Raw genomic sequence first — 20,819 nt, forward strand, 5'->3', positions numbered from 1 at the left:
ACAAATACTAGCTAATCTAATCTCTCCGCCCTCTCTTCTACTTTAACAGAGCTTTTAGTTTACCCTGTCTGTCGTCGTCTTTGTTTTCTTTACCTTTCTTTCCCTTCCCCCTCCAAAAAATTCTCCACTTCTGTGTGAAAGAATTGGTCGAGCTGAAGTAGGACATGCAATCATTGTGATTTAACAGACAAAATCTTCTGAATTTTCTATAAGTACCCCTGTGTTGTTATACCAGACTTGTACTTCCTTTTGCAAAATATGTGTATGGTCAAGAAAATAGAGAGGAAGATATTTCAAGCTGTTTTATTCTGATTCCTCACAGAAATCTTTTGTTTACTTTGGCAGAGTAGCCTAGTGGCTGAATACAAATGCTCTATTCTGTCTAATATACTTTCTAGGTTTTTGTTCTTGCTTGTGACTGGAGGTTTGTAAATTTTTCTTTTGCATTTGGGCCACCTTTTCCTTGAATCAAGAGGATAGGACCTCAGGCCTTTTCTAAGGCTTCTGCTATCTGCTGCATGCTGATTCTTTCTGATAAGTCCAAGTGTGTCAGTTTGGCAGCATTCCCAGTCACCATCAGCATTTCTGCATTCCCAGAGCTGGATCTTGCTTAGCACAAAGCATTGACAAATTCAGTGTATTTAGTTTTTTCTCTTGCTGTATTTCATAGGGATTTTGATTTTTTTTTAAATTAGAATAATATTAGAGTAGAGCAGTCAATCAGTGAGCATAAATGTTAATGGCTGACAATCCTCACATTTACTGCATGGAGGAATCAAAATTTGGATGCTTGTGGGGGGTGTGTGTGTGATATCTCTGAGTAGGCCTTTAGGTATGCATTTAAAAAGAAACCTGTCTTGAATGGTTTGAACTGTTAAAACTGATGCAAGTATGCACTTGAATGTCATGCACTTCCACTGTGTTCTTGCTGCTGTAGTGGGCTGTTCCATTCCCTTTATAGCACCACTCTCTCTAGTTTCTGCTACATTCCTAAAACAGAACAAACTGCCAGTGTAATCCATGAGCCTTCCTGCTCCCTGCCCTGAAAAACATTGCCAAAGCTAAAAAGGGAAAGTGCTTCCAGCAGGGACTCCAGAATTACTTATGAGATGAGAATTTATACTCTGGACTGTTAATCCGCTGTTGCAGCCTAAAACGCAAGAGCACAAAAAATGTAAGCACAGTGATAGGATGGTTTGGCAGCTTTCCTGTGACAATGATATCTCAAGAAATAATCTGTACGCAGTATGGGATAATGCAGAGTAGGTTTATTAATTTTACTGAGTTGCATAGTTATGAATCATGTCGGCTCTCAAGCAAAGAGGTTTGTGTGGTAAAGTAGTTATATCGTGAAAGGTGCTGGTTGGAGCTAAGGGAGGGCATTAGTTTTATTTGTGGTGATTGCTTCTGAGATCATTAGCACTCGAGTAAATGTAGAGTGAAGTGCATATTCTGTTTGCAACTGCCTTGATTTATGGGAGAGGGTTTTCTGTAATCGGTTTTGCACAATCCTAGATCTTGCATGCTGTATTGGAAGACTGTTTATCTTGCTTTGGTTATTTTTGCTCATTATTTAATAATTATTGTTTTAGTATTAAACTTCTCCCTCTACAACTCAATTTTTTTAAAAATAAATAATCCTTTGAAAATATACAATATGCTTCAGAATCACCTTTTCATTTCTGGTTTCCATTGTAATTTATTGATGATTCTGGAACGATAATGCTGAACTACCTAATACAGATGCAGAATTTTGAACTAAAATGTAAAAGCTTGTTGGGGCCTTTCTAAAGATTTGACCTTTAAAATCTTTTTCTGGAGTTAAGACTTTCTTCCTTCCTGGCACAGCGATAAATCCTCCCACTTTCACTGCATTAGGAAGAGAACTGAATCACATTTTTTGAATCAAATGCTTGGGAATTGGCCCAAGATCAAACTGGTTTCTTGCATGCCGTTTTCTCATTTTGGTTCATTTGCAGAACTTTAGTAAAAGATAAAGGGTAAAGCAGAAAAACCTGAAAGACCCTGTTAATGTTTTTGTGAAAGCAGACAGATAACTTGCCACGTAGCAAAATCTACATGTTTTCAGGGCCTGACTTGTACCTTAAAAAGTCCCAAGTCCTACAGGGTTAATAGACAGGAAACTGCAGCTGCAGCCGACTCATACGGAAGTCAGATTTTTGTGTAACAGACAGCCTGGGCAGGCCGAAAGGTGGGGGCCGGGGGGGATTTGAGAATGCAGGATCTGGTGTGATACTGGTATATTTGCTTACGCTCTGCAGCGTTTTCAGAATGAGGGAGGGCACGCACTGAATGGCAGCAACCCCCTGTGATAATGCCATTTCAATTGTATAATAGCTTTTGTGGAAATGAGACATGAAGTTTGTCCTATTTAAGGCTCGGCTTACCATAGTATCTAAAGAAATCACACTGTTGGTTTATGGTTGCTACGGTAGGTGCTAATATATTTAAATTCTGGAATGGGAGAATTCTCTCAGAATTTTCAGTGATTAATTTCAGTCCCCACTGTGCATGTTCACTTTCGGTATGTTTTGCTCTTTTTCCGTGGCCTTGCTTTCTCCGTGCAAAACATTGCAGAACACCAGCAAAGGGAATTTAGCTTTTTGTTTTTAAAGAATAGCTTTTGTGACCTGGGTGAACTCTTCCTCCTTCAGGTTTAAAGTACCCAAATGCCTTCATTAATGGCACGTTGAGACACATTTGTTCAGGCAGGCGGTTTGCGATCGCTTCCCTCTGCTTGAAAATCTGTGTGTTTTGTACGAGGAGTGCACAGTTGGGCTTTCTTTTCGAGTTTCTTTTGCTGAAACGGGCCTAGCTTAGCCTGTCTTCTCTATGCTCAGGATGGCTCCTGCTTGCCAGAGCTGCACAAAGATAATCGCTCAGGAAGTGTTTCAGCCAATCCCCTGAAGCTTTACATTCAGATTTACCGAAGTAGCCAATCCGGGATTAGCTTTTATTAGGAAGACAGATCATCAAGCTGAAGTGCCAAGCCCTTTCTGCCTGAGTACTGAGAGCCTGTCCTCCATGTTTTATAAGTATTGACATAACACTGTGTTAACAATGCATCCACAGAGGTAAGCCTTACTTTTTACATTTTTTTTTCTCTAAGGCCTATGAGTTGTGGGTTGAGAGTGTGATTCTCTGTGATTTGTTGTGCAAAACTCACACCACAGCACTTTATTAAGTTGGAACTGTTTAAATTTGCTTTCTTGGGTCACATGGTTAGTAGCCATTAGCCACAGCTTTATTTTGCAGACTGGCAAAACCTTGGCATACCTACTTCTTCACAGGAGGATGGTGTTTTTAGAGTTTATCAAGATCCTGGTGTTCCAAAGAAGCTTTCTCTCTCTGAGCAGTTTGCCAGCACTATTGTCTGTTGTGTCACATGCCTGCTGAAGAGAAAATGGAAGCTAGGGAGCAGATGCATTTAACTGCCCTACAGGGAGTCAAGCAGGGATAATGGCAGACAGAAGAACAGGCAAGTTTACCTTTCTAAACAGTGAATGGAATAGCTAAGATAAGTTATCTCTGAGAAAATATGGGATTTTTAAAAACCTAGACATCAGCAAAAAGTGCTAATGGCAGATTGTAGATATTGGGCCTAGGTGGTGGTGTGCTGTTGCATCATGTTTTTTATGCAGCTTATCTTAACTTAAAATGATTATTGAACCTTTTTTCTTGCAGGAGTAATTAATACAATGCATTTCTCTTTCTGAGGGACAATGTATGGTTAATATTTTGTTCCTTTAAAAGGGAGATTTTATGCTGCAGATTTTGGGAATGGGTTGCTGCTCAATAAAATGCAGCAGTACATCTGTTTACTAATCTGATTCTTTATGGAAAATGTTTTTGAACTGTTAGCTTTCTTATTTTACATAGTACAAATAAACTAATGTACGTTTTATCTGTGCCTTTTTGTTTTACACTGTATCAGCTACAGTTCTGTGTTGTGGAGTCCAGAGGATATAAAATCATGTGTGGTTCATGACAGTAGTACATGTTGTTCGTTCTTGCTTTTTTTTTCTTTTTTTTTTTTAAACTTTTGGTTTAATGCTACGTAATTATTTCAAGAAATTCCTTTTTGATCAATTCCCAAATCTGCCAGCCTGTTGTATCTTCTTAACTGGAAAAATGAGATGGGTGCTTGAACAGTTGGTAAGTAAGCAGCATGCTACTCTCTGAACATTTTTAATAGTTTTCCAAACATTTTGTTTTTACTGGGTCAGTTAGTCTAGTAGATGAAGTAATGTTAGTGGTTAGTCATATGAAAAATCAGATTTGCTTAGCGTCCATTTTAAGAGGCTTGTACATGTAAACTGTTCCAATTTGAATGCACTGGTTTTTTTATAATTTACCTCTAAAGTTTGAAGCTTATACTTCCTGTTTACCTCAGGCCAGTGAAAAATATTCTACCTGCTGTTTGTTCATAGATCATTAATTACCCCGTTTGTAGGCTAAAGCGCATTTTCGTTGATCCTTAGGCTTTTGAGGTGTGATGAAAGTGCTAGTACTCAGCAATGTAGCGACCTTATGAAGTAAATAATGCTTAATGAGCATATGTTTCTGATATTATGCAAAGTATAATCTCAGATAAACTTGCTTGATTTATAACTAATTTAGAACATTTTGTGCCCTTTATTAAGATTTTAATTGTAGCACTTGCGTGCTTGTTTTAACAGGCTGTTTTCCAGTGCTCACCAGTGTTGTTACAAAAGCAGAGGAAGGATGCTCTTTTGTGCTTTTAATATAATTTTTGCACTTGTTTTAACAGTCCATACACATTAATGATTTTAGGAAAGAACTTAGAGCTAACCTAGCTTTGCAAGTGACTGCACTGAGGCACAGTTACATGCTAACTTTTATAGAAGGCTGCAATGTGTTTGATTACATTCTGTAACATAGCAATTTACCTCTGGTTACTTGTTTGCCAGTATGAGTATCTTACCTTGAATATCTCACTTTGCTTAACAGCTTCGGCCCCCTCCCCCCTGCCCCCCCCAGCCCCCCTTCAAGGATTAGATTATAAGAATGTCTAGTTCAGTTCACAACCTGAAACACTGCTGAGTTGTACTAGACTTTCATGTGATAGCATGTTTGTATACAATTTTAATGCATTTTTCAACATACATAAAAGTGCTAACACAGCTAAGAAGTTATTCTGGTTTTTGCTTTTCAGTTGCTAAAAACAGAAATTACATTTGGGCATAATCTTCTAGCAGTAGTTTTGTACACACTAGCAGTTTACTTTCAGTCTTAAATAGTGCACAACATAATATTTCTTTAATACGAGGAAGCAGGAGTAAGTGATCTGCAATCAGAAAGCTTGCATTAAAATGGCTCCCACAGGTTTTGTGAAACTAGGATCTGTTTCAAATCTGCACCTCCAGACACACTGCTGACAGTGAAGCTATTTGTATAAGATGCCCTTGTGCATGTAATGAAACATAGCATCGTGAGTCTGTTAAAGTTCACTATTTTTAATCACTCAAATATAATTCTTTTATAGTTCACAAAAAATAAATGTCTGCATTGCAGCAAGATGTCTGAGGCAAGGTAGAGACAGCAGTGTTGTTTTCAGATCAGCCCAATCGCGCTGCTCCATGGAGTGCTTGAGCCAATAGCAGCAGAGGGTAGGTTAAAGATTGACAATTGCAGTGGCAAGACTGAGAAAGGCCTTCTGGAAATTTCTGCCATCTTTGTTCCATCTAAGTAAAGCAAATTCAGCCAAGCTGAAGAATTTCATATATTTTTGGTGCTTTGTGAAGGTATGATGTTATCACTGACTTTCATAGATTGCATAGTAAGAAAGCACTCTGCCGGTTTTTTTTCTGCTGTTCAGGACAGATGGAATGTGGGGTTTTGTTTAAGTGATAGATGCAGGGAAAAAGCAGGTATGCTTTCCACCCAAGATTTTACAGGACTGGATCTTGTTAATATCACAATTAGACAGGACATGTATGAAGCAACATAGCTGAGGTTTATTCAGCTTGTAGCAAATGGCCATTATTCTAATGTAACTAGCAGTTAATCGTATAATTGCACTTTAAGTTTTCTGGCTACTAAAGAGTAATTTGAATTGCCCAGGATGAGTATGATTAGCCATTATTATTTAGTGCCAACATCCAGTTACTATTCTAATTAGATGGACAAAGAATGCAGTGGGGGAAAAACAAAGGAGCAATCGGGATTATAAATTATGATGAAAACAGTAGCTTTTTAAAAGCTACATGCCTCTTTCATTCTTTGCAGGCAAACTGTTTTAGTTGGAAGCTAAATAGTGCTAGGGAAAAAACTGAGGGATTTCTTTAAACAAATGGCACTACTTAACATATTGAGAATGAAAAAAATGCAGAGTATAAACCACTGCAAATGTGACATTCCCCCCCCATCAGGCAGGAGTATTGAAATGTAGGGGAAAACCCATGTTGCTACTAAGGAAGCATGTAATAAAAGGAACTTCGTGCTCAAAGATCATAAATAGGTAGATTACATTACAAATTTAGCCCTTTTATCAGTGTCCACAAACTTCGATTGGCTCGTCTTCCTGAGCTGTCTTCCATTTTGTGATATCACTTCTGCTTTTTTTTTTTTCTTTTTTCCCCCCTTCCCCCTTTTTGCTTTGTTTTCAAGTGTATTGACCATGTGGATCCAGTGGCTGAAAAGTGATAGGTCATGGTCAGTTTTCCATAGTAATGGTGCTACTCCAGCATAATGGGTTAAAGGGTGATAAATTTCAGTAAAAGCTCTCCTCTTCTCTGACTGGAATTCAGGGCATTAATTTGAATTGCCTCAATATCTTGGGAGTTGAACATAACCTTTGTCCATGTAGAATGTAGTAGACAGCAATTTAAAAATTTTGTTATTTGTGGATCCCTAATACTTTTTCCCATGAGCATGTGAATCCCATTATAGGGAATTTAAGCCTGTTAGACTAGGTTTGATTTACTAAATTATTGTCTGCAAACCCCTTACTAGTAGTACAGTGGCTTTGAGGGGTCTGCAAACCAGAGACTGAAAACTGTCGTAGCAGGCCATCGAGCTTGGCCCTTTAAATTGTATTTAGAAAGTATTTTAAATATATTAATAAACCTGTCTTGTATTCATGGATTAAAGTCTTACTTAGAAATAGCTACATAGGAACTGAGTTTTATTTATTTAATAGAAGTTATCTGTCATTCTTATGTTAACCCTTTATTGCCAATTGTCATAGCATCTGTGTTTCATACTGTCAGATTAAAACCATGCTGTAGCAGGATGTTAACATCCCTAATTTAGCCAGTATAAACCTTTACTTTCAAACAAGATTGTTCTCAAATTATGTTTTTGGCATCTGAAATCTATGCTATTCTGGTTGCCTTGCTTGGGCCTCAGCTCCATAGTTTATAGTCTTAAAGAAGACTGTATGACACCAAGGATCTCCCTTCCTCCTCTGATTTTCTCTTTTGTGGAGCTATTTGAATGCACACTGAATAAAAATAAGGTTTTAAAAAGAACTTAAATGTTCTTTAAATATATATATATTTACTTTGCTTGTTATCAGAGGTAACTAGCTTAAACATTGCTGTATGTAGACATCTGAACAAGCATTTTGTGTATGTTAATTGCTGAATACAAACTGAGCATTTTGCAGGGAATTCTGCAAAAGGAAACAAAATATGAGGCGCTCAAACTGGAGAGTGAATCTAAAATTGAGTGATTTCCTTAGTAACCTGTGACTTCACGAAACTCCCTATCTTGTGCCCTTTTAGTTAAACATTTGGATGTCAGGTGTCCTTTTGTCATACTTTATCATTTCTAATATTTAGATGCTTGCTTCGAATATAGCACTGCTGTTTAAACAAGAGATACTGTTATTGAATAAACTGCTACCATTTTAGCTACAGTACAGGAATGAGGCAGTGCAGTGCTGTCAGACGCCATTTTAAGAATCCTGCATAAATAGCATAGCTACCGATGAGTAAGAGACTGTTATAGGTGAGTGCTTATACAAAGCTGGTATTTATTCAGCAATGGCATGCAAATATTTTTTTCAAATTTTTATTGAATGCAGTTTTTTGAAATCATTATTTAGAATTGCTACTCACAAATGTGATATAGAACAGGCAGGAATTATCTGCAGGATGAAATTCAGTTTTAGTGCTTATAGGCTTAAATCAGTTTTTTGTTTTGTTTTCTATTAATTAAAAGGAAAAATGAATTCCATAAATATATAGTTCTTGATTTTAAACTAATGTGTTTATTCCCTAATGTAGATCTAGATTGTATATGTGGGCATTAGCTGTTTCAGTGGTTTTCCATATCTATCAGTTTTTCTTGGTTAAATGTCAAGGTGCAGTAGTTCATCTACAACTTTTAATTGCTCTTTGTAGCTAATATAGGTTAGAGTAGCTTTAAATATTTTTGTATATGTACATTTTTTCAGGTAAGTACTATTACTAGTACAGGAATGATTTTCCTAAACAGAAAAGTAATTATTTTATTTACTGGTCTGGAATTTGAAAAAATTAATTTCATATTAAAAAAAACACCCTCTCTTCAGCTTAACAGAGAACATATTTAAAAATTAGACGGCTAAATTCTTTATGCATTTTTACTTAAGTATCAATAAATCTTATATGTTTGCAGTCCTTATTTTTTTTTCTTTCTGTCCCCAACTATCCCCAAAGGAATAACCTCCACCCTTTCTCCCCTCATTCAGACATGTTAAAATAATTTGTATGAAACAAATTAGTTTAACATTTTGGAAGAAAATTTCTTTTTTTTCTTTCTTTTTTTGTAAGTTTTGTCAGTACAAGGAGGGAAGTTTTAAATGATTAATTGGTGTTCTAGTCAATTGACAGTGAAACTGGCAAAGCTTAAATTTCAGTTGTGTTCTTAAAATAAGTTCCTCTGTTCATTCATCCTACTGAGGAAAAAAGAGTAGCTTTCAGAATAACATAAGGCATTTACTGTATTCATCTAGGTACTTAATTGAGTATATGCCAGTATCATTTCTGATCCGCAGCCTCAGAGCATCACATTCTTAGTACCCATGCATGATAGTTATGCACGCTATCTGAAATAAATGCTCTAAGCCCTGCAAAAATGAATTTGCAAAATAAAACTCTCTAGAATAGTCTACTTGATCACACAGGTATTGTTTCCATAGAAGTAGATGCTTGTTTGTAATTATTTTGCTGCTGGTTTTTAATTTTCTTTTAATTTTCTTGTGGGTAATAGTAAGGTACCTGTCATTAAGGACCTGTTTTTCTTGAATTATTTAATTTGAAATCTTTTGCTAATGAAATTTCTGCCGTTGGCAGTTTGTGCATTATAAAGCATTTTCAGAACATTGCTTATATTGATGGAAGGTGCAAAGGTGAAAAGATCTGTTAGCTTTAGAAAAGTTACTGTAAACTGGCTGTGAATTGCTAGCATGTATTTACAAACTTGAGTCTTAAAGATTACCACTACAATCATCACTGCAACCATTCAGTGTCTTTTGCAAGTCATAATACTTTACAGCAAATAAAACAATGGGACATGCTTCTAAAGAGCCGTGAATTTTAAGTATCTTTATAGCTATGTTTGAAAGGCTTGTTTAACTGTTCCCCCCCAACATTTTGATTTTTTTTTTTTCAGAACGATCTCAGTGATTTTCTTACATACTTAAATGTTTGTGCCCTTGCAAGATTGAGTGAGATTAATTATAGTAGTGAATATGGAGATGCAATCTGTTCCTCTGAGGCTCCATTTTCATAGTATAGTAGATAATTGCTGAATTTTGTTTTATTTGTGGGTGACGCACAGTGTGCATATGTGTGTGTAAGATATGTACACCTCCATTGCTAAGAAAAATGAAGAACCTTTGCATCAAGCGGGGAATGCATTTTTGGCTGTTCATTTATACTTCAAACTTTTGGGAAAGCTGTTTTCAGGCATCTTTTATGTGACGTATCAGAGATGTGTCGAGACAAGATACTTTGTTCGTCTTGGAACTGGATGAGTCTGGAATGTTACGATTGCTTTAATGCAACTTAAATGTGAGCTGCTGCGAAAAGGGTATTACTCTTTTCCCCCTTCCCCACATGTGGTATGTTCCCATTTCCTCTTCTCTGCTCATCCAGCTGCACAGTGAGCTAGATCACAGAACTGGTTCAGTTAAAATGAACATGATTTCTGGAACATGAGGTTAGGGATTGGGGAAACCATTCCTTTTTGTAGCAACCTGTGTAAAATGATCTTAAGACTTCAACCTGAGTCTTGTAAAGGCTTGTATGTCCTAGTCTGTGGCTGAAACTGGAGCTGCATTTTAAACCCAGGTAACAAGTACTGCCAAATTACTTCACTCTTGACAGAATTAGTGTGTATTATTACCTATTTACCTGTGTGCATTATTAGTCATATATACTTGATATTTAAAAATATGGCTTTTGTTACAGTTTGGTGGTACTGAAATAGGATTTTGTAAGGGGTGAGGGGAAGAAAAAACCCAGTACAACATGGGAAGAGAACAATGAACCCATCCCGTGAGCCCATCCCTTCCCATTGCTTAGGAAAGAGAATGGGCAGAGGCAAGTGGTGCATGAAATGTTTTGGTGTCTGCAACAAACTGCCAGCTCCGCTTTGCTGGATGCTGTCTGGGAAAGGGTGTAACAAACGTGCAGGGTAATTGATCTGCCCATGCATAGTAAATTGGTGACCATTGTAGTACAGTCAACTATGTTATGTATTTAATCTGCCCATGCAAAATAAATCTGAGAAGCATTGTGCTACAGCCAACTGAGCTACACATTCACCATAACTCTGGTTGCATGGGTGCCTTTCCTTGCTACTGAAATTGGCAATGTAGACTGTGAGTTGGGAGACTGGGTACTGGTGGAATAGAACTTCTCTTCAGCGCTTCATGACTTTAAAGAGCTTAATTTGTAAATTATTGCTATATACAAATGACAAGTAAAGAATAATGATTTCTGGAGTTCATGGGTCTTCTCAACTTTGGGTCTTCCATACATTGACCGTGTTTAATTTTTGCTGACATAAATGTCCTGTTTAGAGGTGTGAAAGGAACTGCAACCCAACCCCCTGGGTAGCTGATAGTTGATTAAAAGTAGTTTCGACAAATACCAGACTAAAAAGTCCTTCTGCTGGCAAGTTTTACTTTGTTTAGGAAGCTGTTTTAACTTACACCAGTAACAAAACTCCTGCTAATATAAACTGTTTGTCAGGCTGAAGAGTTTCTCTGGTATAAATGTAACCAAGTCCTCCGTGTTGTTTCTGAGCTCTAATTAGCTGTGTCAGGCAGATTTAACCACAGTGGCTAAAGCAAAGGTCTCTAGCTGTCCTCTTGGCCTCTGTAGTAGAAATAGCTGTCGCTAGAGCAGGGATGGCTGAATAGAATCTCAGTCGACTCTGTAGCAGCAGTAGTTCACAATCTGCCATATCAATGTAAACTGGTATCAGCAACAATTTATGTTAACAGACCTGTTACTACAGAGGAAAAGATCTACATCCATCCCTCTTGGCTGTTGTGCTCCAGTGATATTAATGGACAACTCTGATACCTGCTTCAGGCACCATAACCTCATTTGTCTATCATTTTGAATTTGGGTTTGCTTCAATGTCATATGTTTTCTTTTATCTTTCACAATGATAGTCAGGTCTTCAAAAACGGTGTGTAACTCAATATTCATTCTAGTTCTTTTTTCCTCACCCTTCCACTTTCCTTCACCAAACTGACTTAACTAGCCAAATTCATTGAGTTTTCTTGAACGGCATCCCTATAAGAAAGTAGTATATCAGCAAGTCAGATATAGTTTGTCATCTACTTAATCATTTAATTCTGCCTGGAGTGAATTAAAACTCTCTATGCAAGTTTGAATGGTTGAATGATAGTAACAGTTCTGTTTCATTTACTCTTTACTATGGTTAATAATTGGTGGAATTGTGTTGCCAATAAATTATAAATATTCAGTTTTCTGTTATATAGTCTAGTTTCAAAATCCTTGAAATTATTTACTTAATAGTTTTTAAAATTTCATGTTACCTTCTAATTTTGTAAGCTGTTCTGTGTTGCTAAATCTGTTACTTCAGCTAATCTGTTCACTGATGCTGGTTAGTGTTTAAATGTTAGCAGGCATTTGTCCACACAGTTTATAAAGGCCTTATATTAGGAGCTACAAGGAACAGAATTCCTGTTTGTCGCATACATTTTGTACATACAGTGGCATAATCTTCAGTACATGATACAAGACTGTCATTAGCATGAAAGTGTTACCTTTGTAATTGGTAACGTGCAGCATACATGAGTACCTGGATTCTTTCTCTACATGTTTTGGTCAATGTATACTCTGGCAAACAGCAAACCTTTCATTTAATCACAAATTTTAATACAGTTGCATTTGACAGTGTTAAGTTGAACTTCTGTACATGAAGGTAAGCTTGGGAATAATGCTATTCTAATTTACTTTTTTGAATCCTGCAGCTTGGCTGAAGAGGAAATAAAGGCAGAGCAGGAGGTGGTGGAGGGGATGGATATCTCCACTCGATCCAAAGGTGAGTAAGAAGGAATATTTCATCTATGTTCTACAACATACAAGTATTTTTAAACCAAGATTGGGAAACTGCAATCTATCATGAAACTGCTCTTGAGTGAAAACTCAAGACACATTATATTTTTTACAATTACTATTGTATATTAGGAAATGTTTTAATTTTTGCTTGGTTTTCATTATATGTCAAACCTTCCACCTGCCTCCATTGTTATTTCTGGTTTATGAATAACTAACTTAGGTTAAATGATGAAAAAAAAATCAGCTTATTGTATCATCTCACTTATCATGGCTTCCTTTAAAGTACTTTTAGATTTGCACGGTGGGAGAAAGAAGTAGTAGTAACAATAATAATAAGGTATTATTTTGTACAGTAATGAATCCTAATTTTCCTGAGAAAAAACATAGTAACATTTCTGTTTCCACAAAAACTGGTCCTCTGAGCAGTATGTATTTCATGGACATTCACGTACCCATCCTATTACCCTGATGTGAATTAAACCCCGTGGTGGAGTTGCAAGTGACTGAGAATTTCTGTCCTTTTGGTTTCTGGAGTTTCCCCTATGAATGCATTACTATGGCAAATGATTTTACCTCTCACTATAAACAAAGCCAAATATATAACTATTTCTATCAGTGCAAGTATTCCCACTTTCGTTTGGAGTGGTGGGACAGAAATGCCCTTCAGTTGGAATACTTGCGCATAAGTGTTTACTCCCGTTCTCTGTAATGACTGCCAGCTCCCTGTCCATCTCCTTTTGAACTTGCAGCTGACTTTGTAGCCCAGTTTACTTGAAAGCCATTTCTGTAGAATGGCAGCAATGGCTACTACCATCCTTTTAAAATTCTGGCACATACCCACTTATTCTTCATTCTACTGCAGGGGTCATAAGTCTAGTTGACTCTGAACGTGCAGATGTAATTGTCTTGAAAGGATGGCACAGATCATCTGCATTTGTTTTTTAATGAAGTAGCTTGGGTAGATAACATGGTTATAAAGTTGTATTTACGTCTTACTTGTGCTAACGGACAGTAAATTTATTGCTTCAGTTCTCATGGTATGGTTAGATGAGGTAGTACATTTGATCTGACAGCTCAGAAGAGGTTCACTTGCTCTTTTTGCTCCTTCTTCCTCCCCTTTTCTCTCTCCTCTGCTTCTGGTCTTGCATGTCAGTCTCCATCACTGGACTGCTTTTGGTGTTTACTTATCTGTGTATTTCAGTTTTCTAAGCCAGCAGAAAGTAAACTATTTTTTGTTGCTTTAATGGTTGCTGCTGAAGGGGGTAAGCTCCCAGTTTTGTACTCCCACCACTTACTTCCTTTGTGGTATGCTTATCAGATCCCAGCCACTTGAACTTTCTAGCCAGCCTAAAAACTGGAACATTTTTCAGCTGTTTTAGTGACCAGTTTGTTTATGGAAGAGTTTGGTGAGTAGGAGAACTCAATATAAGAGACCAAGGGGGTTATTAGATGCATTTAGCTGCCCATGAAATATCTTCTTTTTTCCTTGGAAAGACTTTGGCCCACATAATTAGTACTAATAAGAATTTTACATGCATCACAATTACTCAGGACAATCCAACATAATCAATGTCTAAAAATAGTTTAAAAGTCCAATACCGATTTATTTAAACGTCTGCATTCTAGTGCTGTTGCTTTACTCAGCCCAGAAACAGGTGTGTGTTCCATACAAAAAGCTGCAATTCCCTTATGTTAGTCCTAGTGCTGGCCTGACCTGAAGGTGTACTGTTTCAATGAATGAAGCCCACAGGAAACTTCTTAACTTTTTTTGTAGGGTTATGATGAAGTTTCCCAGGACAGTGAGTTGATTTAATACTTCATGGTTATTGAAATCGTCAGTCTTTCATCTCCCAACCTTCTCAGCCACATCATCTTGCAGGTTCCCTTGCTTTGTGGGCTCTGATCAATTCAAATTGGTCAAGTAAAAGGGAGCAAACCTAGCAGAAAGAGACTCATGTTTTTATACTGTTTACTGTTGGTACAACTCCCAAGAACCAGCTCATAGGCAAGTTCTGGTAACAACTGAAAGGGCAGTTTGGAAGACAAAGACAGGATCAGCACAGGGCTGCTTTAGACTGGCCCAAGCTGCCATTGTGTATAAGTCACTGGTCTGTACACAGCAGAATTGTTAGTGTTTTAAGCACCACTGAGAGTCATCTGAATGGCTTTTGTACATCACCATAGTAAAGATAAAACTTAGCACAAATTGAATTAATTGAATAACAATAGTGGAATTGATATTTATTTAACTAGATACTGATTTGCTTGAATTAGCTTGTTAAATTTGACATGTATGTTGATGAAACCCATGCAAGCACCACGCTAAGGGCAAGAATAACAACCACTCACCACCCAAGCTCTTACAGGTTTATATTTTTTCCAGTGAAGAAGTGATGTAAGTAGTAAGGAGTAAAGATGTAGTAAGGAAATCTAGAGACTTGCCTATAAGCTTTGCTTTGTTGTATTCCCAACGTAACCTATGAATCAGTTGTAGAACTTTATAGTAGTTGAATATGTAGTTTTGCATAAAAAGTAAGAGGATCATAAATGTCATCTGCTTCACACAAGAGCTGGCCATATCATAGGCCGGCTAAAATTAATCTTTCTGGACTTCTGTTATTTGGGTTGAGACTGTTAGTTCAGCACAGTGTTTCTGCAGCAGAAAAGTCACACCAGAGTTTTAAAACTGTTGTTATACTCTGTGTAAAGTGCAGCAAGGATCTGAACTGGTGGGATAGTATAGTGGTAACAATGCTTCCTCTTGTAACATTAATCTTGTTCAGAATTTTGCTTTGTGTGCTTTAGAAAGGATGTAGATGAGGAAATTGACCCTATATGGACAACCCTTAAGGGAAGCATACAGCTCTTGGTTTGTTTGCATTTTTTGATGGTCTGAGAAGCCTGTGCAATAGATCAGTCAGCGGTATTGTATAACTTCACACTTGTCTTAGAGAAGCTCATATGCTGCAAGTTTGTAGCCTAACTTGCTCTGCTACAGTTTATACAGCTCATGTGAGGCCACGTCTAAAGTAAGTCTTCGGAAAATATATTAAATGCTTTAAAACCAATTAGCCTGATGCAGACCTCTTCATGAACATTCTTGTTTTGGTATAAGCAGTTGAATTTTAATTGCTATAAATCAATTCTAGTTCAGTTAAACTAAGCTGAAAAAATGCATTGTTTAATCTGTAACAAGGGTGTTCACATAGCCTTTGAATCGGTTTAAGTAAGGTGGTGGTTTCAAAGCAGCTTAAGCTGGTCAAACTGCTCAATGCAGCAGTTTTATCCACTTCCTTCCATACTTAAGCTGGCAGGAAACTAACTGAACTGTTAAACGTGAATAGTTTTCTACTTGCTTAGTGTGCTGAAATGGCTTGGTAGACTGCCAGAACTGGTGTAAGAGAGGGGACAGGAATATACCAGTTGTGTGCAGGAAGTATAGAGCTTTGGTGGCCAGCATTAAGATAGGGTTAGGTTGTAATGAAACTTGAGCTTAAAACCATAGCTGACACTTCTTACTTAGGCTTTATAATGTGATGTGTAAGAGTGAGTCTATAGCCGTGGTCAGATCTATGCAGCCCTACATGCTCATCTTCAGCTGCATTTTTCTACCCTTCTCCTTAGACTGGCACTGATGCTTATGCTGTTGCATAGTAAGCTATATCAAGCAGCTGATTTAGCTGAAAACTGATCATTTTTTGTAGTACTAGTTTTTGCCAGAATCATGAACTGATTAACCCTACTATTACACACAAGTGTGTGTCTGCAAAAAATTGTGGGGACAGACATCTGGTGAGGTGGGGAAGGGAAGAGGAGAAGAGTTACTGTAGAAGTTATAATTTAGATCTGCTTGTAAGCTGTGCATGTGCAGCTTTACTAAAGATGAGGTTTTAAAATATACTACTCTCTTGTTCAGAACAAGAAGGCATAAAGCATCTGAGGCCTGGAAATGGGAAATGACAGCTTAAAGAGAATAAAAGGAGTCCAAAAACACAAAGTGGAGTCAGCAGAGGACTGCTCTTTAGCAAAGGAGAAAGGCCATGGATTAGGTTATTATAATATTTTGTCCTCTGCATATGACACATTAACATGTCTGACAGAAGCCTCTTGTTATGTCTCTGTTCCAGCCCTGTGGCCTACTTTCTGACCTTGTTTATTAACTATTTGAAGATGGGGCTTGCAAGGCTTTCTGGAGGATTTTCTGAGTATTTCCATTTTGTAATTCCAGGGCACTATAACCAACTTAATTGTTTGGTGCAGTTGTGTCTTCACTTGCACTTGCTCTCTTTGGACAGCAGTGAACTCTCCATGGAGCTTTTTCATCCTATTAACCTGGAAGAATTTTTATTTTTTTTTTTTCCATTCTCAGGTTAGTTTTCTGCTAGTTTATCTTACCTGCCCTCAGCTAGTACTATAGCTGTGGTGGCAGATGGACTTCCATGTAGTTCTCATATGGGTCAGCTAGTAGTATAGCCATTGCCTGTCTAGTTACTTGTCAAAAGGAGCTCTTTAACTCTCTTCTTCCCATCATCAGTCATACATCCCTTATTTCCTTTGCATCTGTGCTGGTTCTTAGCCAGTCCTCTTCTGAGTCAGTTAAGGGCTTGGGTACAGAAGTAGTTTTCTACCTGCTTATCTCCCTGAACCAGATTACTAGGGAGTTGGACAGATGTCATTGCTAGGAGCAGACTTGCCCCCCTCAGTGACAGCTTGGCATTAGGTGGTGTTAGCTTGCCATAAAATTATATGCTGAGGCACTACTTCTTCAAGGTGAGGATTCTGACTTTTACAGCTTCTGCATTGCAGCAGGTTTGCATTGACAGCTTTGGTCCTAGGGGCTCCTCTCGTTGGCAAAAGGATTGGGTATTTTGAATATAAAGGCAAAATGACAAGTAAAATGGAATTTCCAAAAGATGTTATATATTTTGTAACAGTGTCATAATACTACATTGTGTATCAACTCTGTACAGTGATACTAAGTATTTAATCACAGAGATGAGAGTCTCACTCCAGTGTAATTTGAGAATCCTCCAGGGAATAGTAGTACAGCTCGAGGCTTTTATCTCTAGTGCAGAGCCCTTGTTACTTAGTAATCAACAGCGGGTCTTCAGGAGTGCCTTGGGGCAGCAAGTACCCCTATAGCCAGGCTCTGGCTTACAAACAGCTTACATCTCTTATATTGCAAGTTGTTGGGAGGTGTTTCTTTTTCTTTATCTTCCAAAGTCCTACAATGAAGAAACAAATAACAGCGTCTTTTTGTACTTGTGTAAAATTGTAATGTAGTAGGAGTTCATCAGGATTTACACAACCATGGCTAACCTCTGTTATTTATTACATCAAGCAACTGGATTAGGTTAATTGCATCAGTTGAAGTTTCTGGAATGTAAACAGAGCTTTAGTGGTTGATTGCAACTACATCATATTTCAAAGTTCTGGCATAAGATTAAAATGCCTCAGAGTTGAGTATAAGTTCTAACAGATATATCCATGATTTTAAGTGTTTTGAAGATAATTAAGTTTGCTATAGTAGTATAGGTAATGTATTTGAAAAATAAATCTGTTAGCAGTCATTCAGGACAATAAATATAATTGGGAGGCTTCACAGTTTGGAATCCATATAAATTATTAATTGAAGCCTGTTCTATCAAGTCAGACTGTAACGATGCTGACAATGGAGTTAGCATTGCTCCTTTTTCTCTCAGAATTCTTCGTTGATTTCCATCAACACCATTTAAGGTACATGCATTCAGAGCTTCTGAGGAGGGGAAAGAAGAGAGAAGTGACAGTCTAGGTGCAAGTCAGTTTTCTGTTTTTGTTCCTGTTCCTCCTAAAGGCATAATTACACATTTCTGTGGCATAATGACAGCTTAAGCAGTCTTCAGTCACCTTTGTATTCTTGTGTCTTCTCCCATGCTGCTTTCTTTTTTAAGCTAGCCTAGCTCTTTCTTACAGCCATCAAATAAATGAATTCTTCATGAAACTGCTTTAATGAAATATGTGTTCTTTTGTTCTGTTACATTTAATCTAATTTAATTCCTTGATCTAGTTCACCAAAGGTTGGCAGAACTATTTGTGTCATAATAAAAAGGATAGCATGGGGTTGGGTATTAATGTTAACAGAATTAACCTTGGGCTGGCTGTATTTAAGTAACACTTCTGCTGACTGTCTAACTTACGTAGAACAATTGACTAGGTTTCTAAATGGAAACATTATTCAGAATTTTGCATATTTGACCCACTTGTGTTGAGACATCAAGGACATAAATCACAGAAGATTTAACTAAGTCTCAATTTACTCATATTTAATACTGTTCCTGGAAGACTAAAATAATGCTTTCACTGAAAAAAATACATTGCTGTTTCTAGCTCCTGGAAAACCAAAGTGACTGTTAATTTTATCATCTTTATCACAACTCATGTTGAAAAGCTTTTTTTTTTTTAATACTGTTTAAACAAACATGTTTGGGTTTCCCTCCTCTCACTTTCTCACTTTCTGAAAATTTCCAGAACAGAAAAGTTTTGTTCTTCAAACAGTAGATATTACCACTTTAACAGCTCATTTTTCATAGAATATGTACTTAAAATATAAGAAAATTAGGTACAGAATTTGAATAACTAATACTTTTCATGAAAGTTTAGTAAACTTGATGTAGTTAAGATAAAGATAAATTTTGTGATTGTCTGTGCTTTATTTTGAAATGTAAAACTTTTCTTCCCTTCCACACCAGTTCAAAAAGGGTAATTCTTTGCTGACAGTCAAAAGCTTTTATCCTGCAATTTCCATACTTTTTGGGAAGGCTTTTGTTTTGATTGCCTAACCTTCTTGTGAGTTTTACATATAGTAAGACTCATTTATTCAGGCTTTTCTTAATTGGCTTGCTATCCATGCACTGAGGATGCAACACTAAGGCAATATATGCTGATCTATGTCAGACCTGCCATGCTCACATGCTCCTTAACATCAGCCACATTTCCGTCCTTTCCCTTTATATTGGCACTGTCAACTCTGGGACTTGTTGGTATGCCAGCTCAGCTGAGATGAATTTTTGAATTTTGTCTGTTTTGGCCATATTGGTTATCTAAACCATCTTGCTTCCTGGGTGAACAAATAATAGCGCTAGAGAAAGGAAAAGGGAAGAAAGTATATCTGGAAGGGTACTGTGCAGCCTTAACTTAAATCTGTGTAACTTGCTGTGGTTTTCAGCTCTCATCAAGGCCTTATTGGTAGAGAAACTAATGCAAGTGTAACAGATACTTAGAGATACATACGTAGATGCTATTTTGTTTTGGTTTTAGTCTGAAATTACTTTGCATTTAGCTTAAGCAAGTTCTTAAAAAAGAAGGTATATGGAAAGGAGGGCAGAAGGAGGCATAAATTGTCACTGTTGATAGGTCTTTGGTACTGAGCAGTTTATGCTGTGTTCTTAAATAAAGTGTGTTGTTGTTACTTATTTTCAGGAAGAATTACGTTTGGGTATCGGGAAAAGCAAGGAAAACAACATTTTATTTTTACACATTTTCTGAGTTGGCGCGTGCTTCCATTGAGAAAAACGAGACTTCTCAATTAGTTGTCAGGGATTGTTGCTATTGAATACTTATGGTACAGCACTTGGCAATGTATAGAACATAGAAAATATGGTTGTGGTCTATGCTCCATATGCTGTAAAAAGATAAGATCCCTGGTGAACAATACTAACGTACATTTCTTTGTTTTTACAGTTTTTTTCTAAGCTAAATGATATTATGTCACTGTCATAGTTTATCTGCTTAAAAATTGTATTACCATCACATAAAAGTGGACTTCTAAAATAGCCATAAAGTGTGAAATTAAGTTGCTTTAGGGTTTAAGTATGCTTTAGTCTGTCTCCTGGGAGCAGGAGTTACTAATTCTTCAGTCACATGATGGCATACTGAAGCAAAGATTTTAAACTTTAGATGAAACTCAGGTTAGCTTGTTCCCCAATGGATGGTTTGCAAGAGCACTCATAGGTGCTTATGTCAATCATGGCAATGTTACAGAGCAATTAATAATAACCTAGTGATGTAAAAACAGGTAGCTTTTAATGAGAATTAAAAAAGTTATTTCAGGTGTCTCTTTTTTCACTTGCCCTGGAATCACAATTTTGGAATAATGCTGAGAAAGCAAAATCATACACTCAAAAATCAAGAAAGAAGTGGAGCATGGTTGCTTGGCAAATTAATTTGTAAGTACAATTGGTTTATCAATGAAATGTTCATTCATTATTT

General features: G+C 37.1%; 1 protein-coding gene across 12 annotated transcripts in view; it reads left to right on the top strand.

The window, feature by feature from the left end:
• Window positions 1-20,819, top strand: part of ZMYND8 (zinc finger MYND-type containing 8) — an 82,162-nt gene that overhangs the window by 17,864 nt on the left and 43,479 nt on the right. For 9 of the 12 annotated variants that reach the window (XR_010375231.1, XR_010375232.1, XR_010375233.1 and 6 more), the window contains one exon: window positions 12,485-12,555. Coding sequence is in view for 9 of the 12 variants with exons in the window: in XM_064465679.1 (XP_064321749.1) it covers window positions 12,485-12,555 (71 nt within the window). In the remaining 3 variants the exon portion in view is untranslated. Of the gene's footprint in view, window positions 1-2,875; window positions 3,096-3,382; window positions 3,500-12,484; window positions 12,556-20,819 lie in introns of those variants that run through there. The other 3 variants (XM_064465684.1, XM_064465688.1, XM_064465685.1) reach the window with 2 other exon arrangements.

Source organism: Phalacrocorax carbo, chromosome 14, assembly GCF_963921805.1.
Source record: "Phalacrocorax carbo chromosome 14, bPhaCar2.1, whole genome shotgun sequence".
NCBI classification, from domain to species: domain Eukaryota; kingdom Metazoa; phylum Chordata; class Aves; order Suliformes; family Phalacrocoracidae; genus Phalacrocorax; species Phalacrocorax carbo.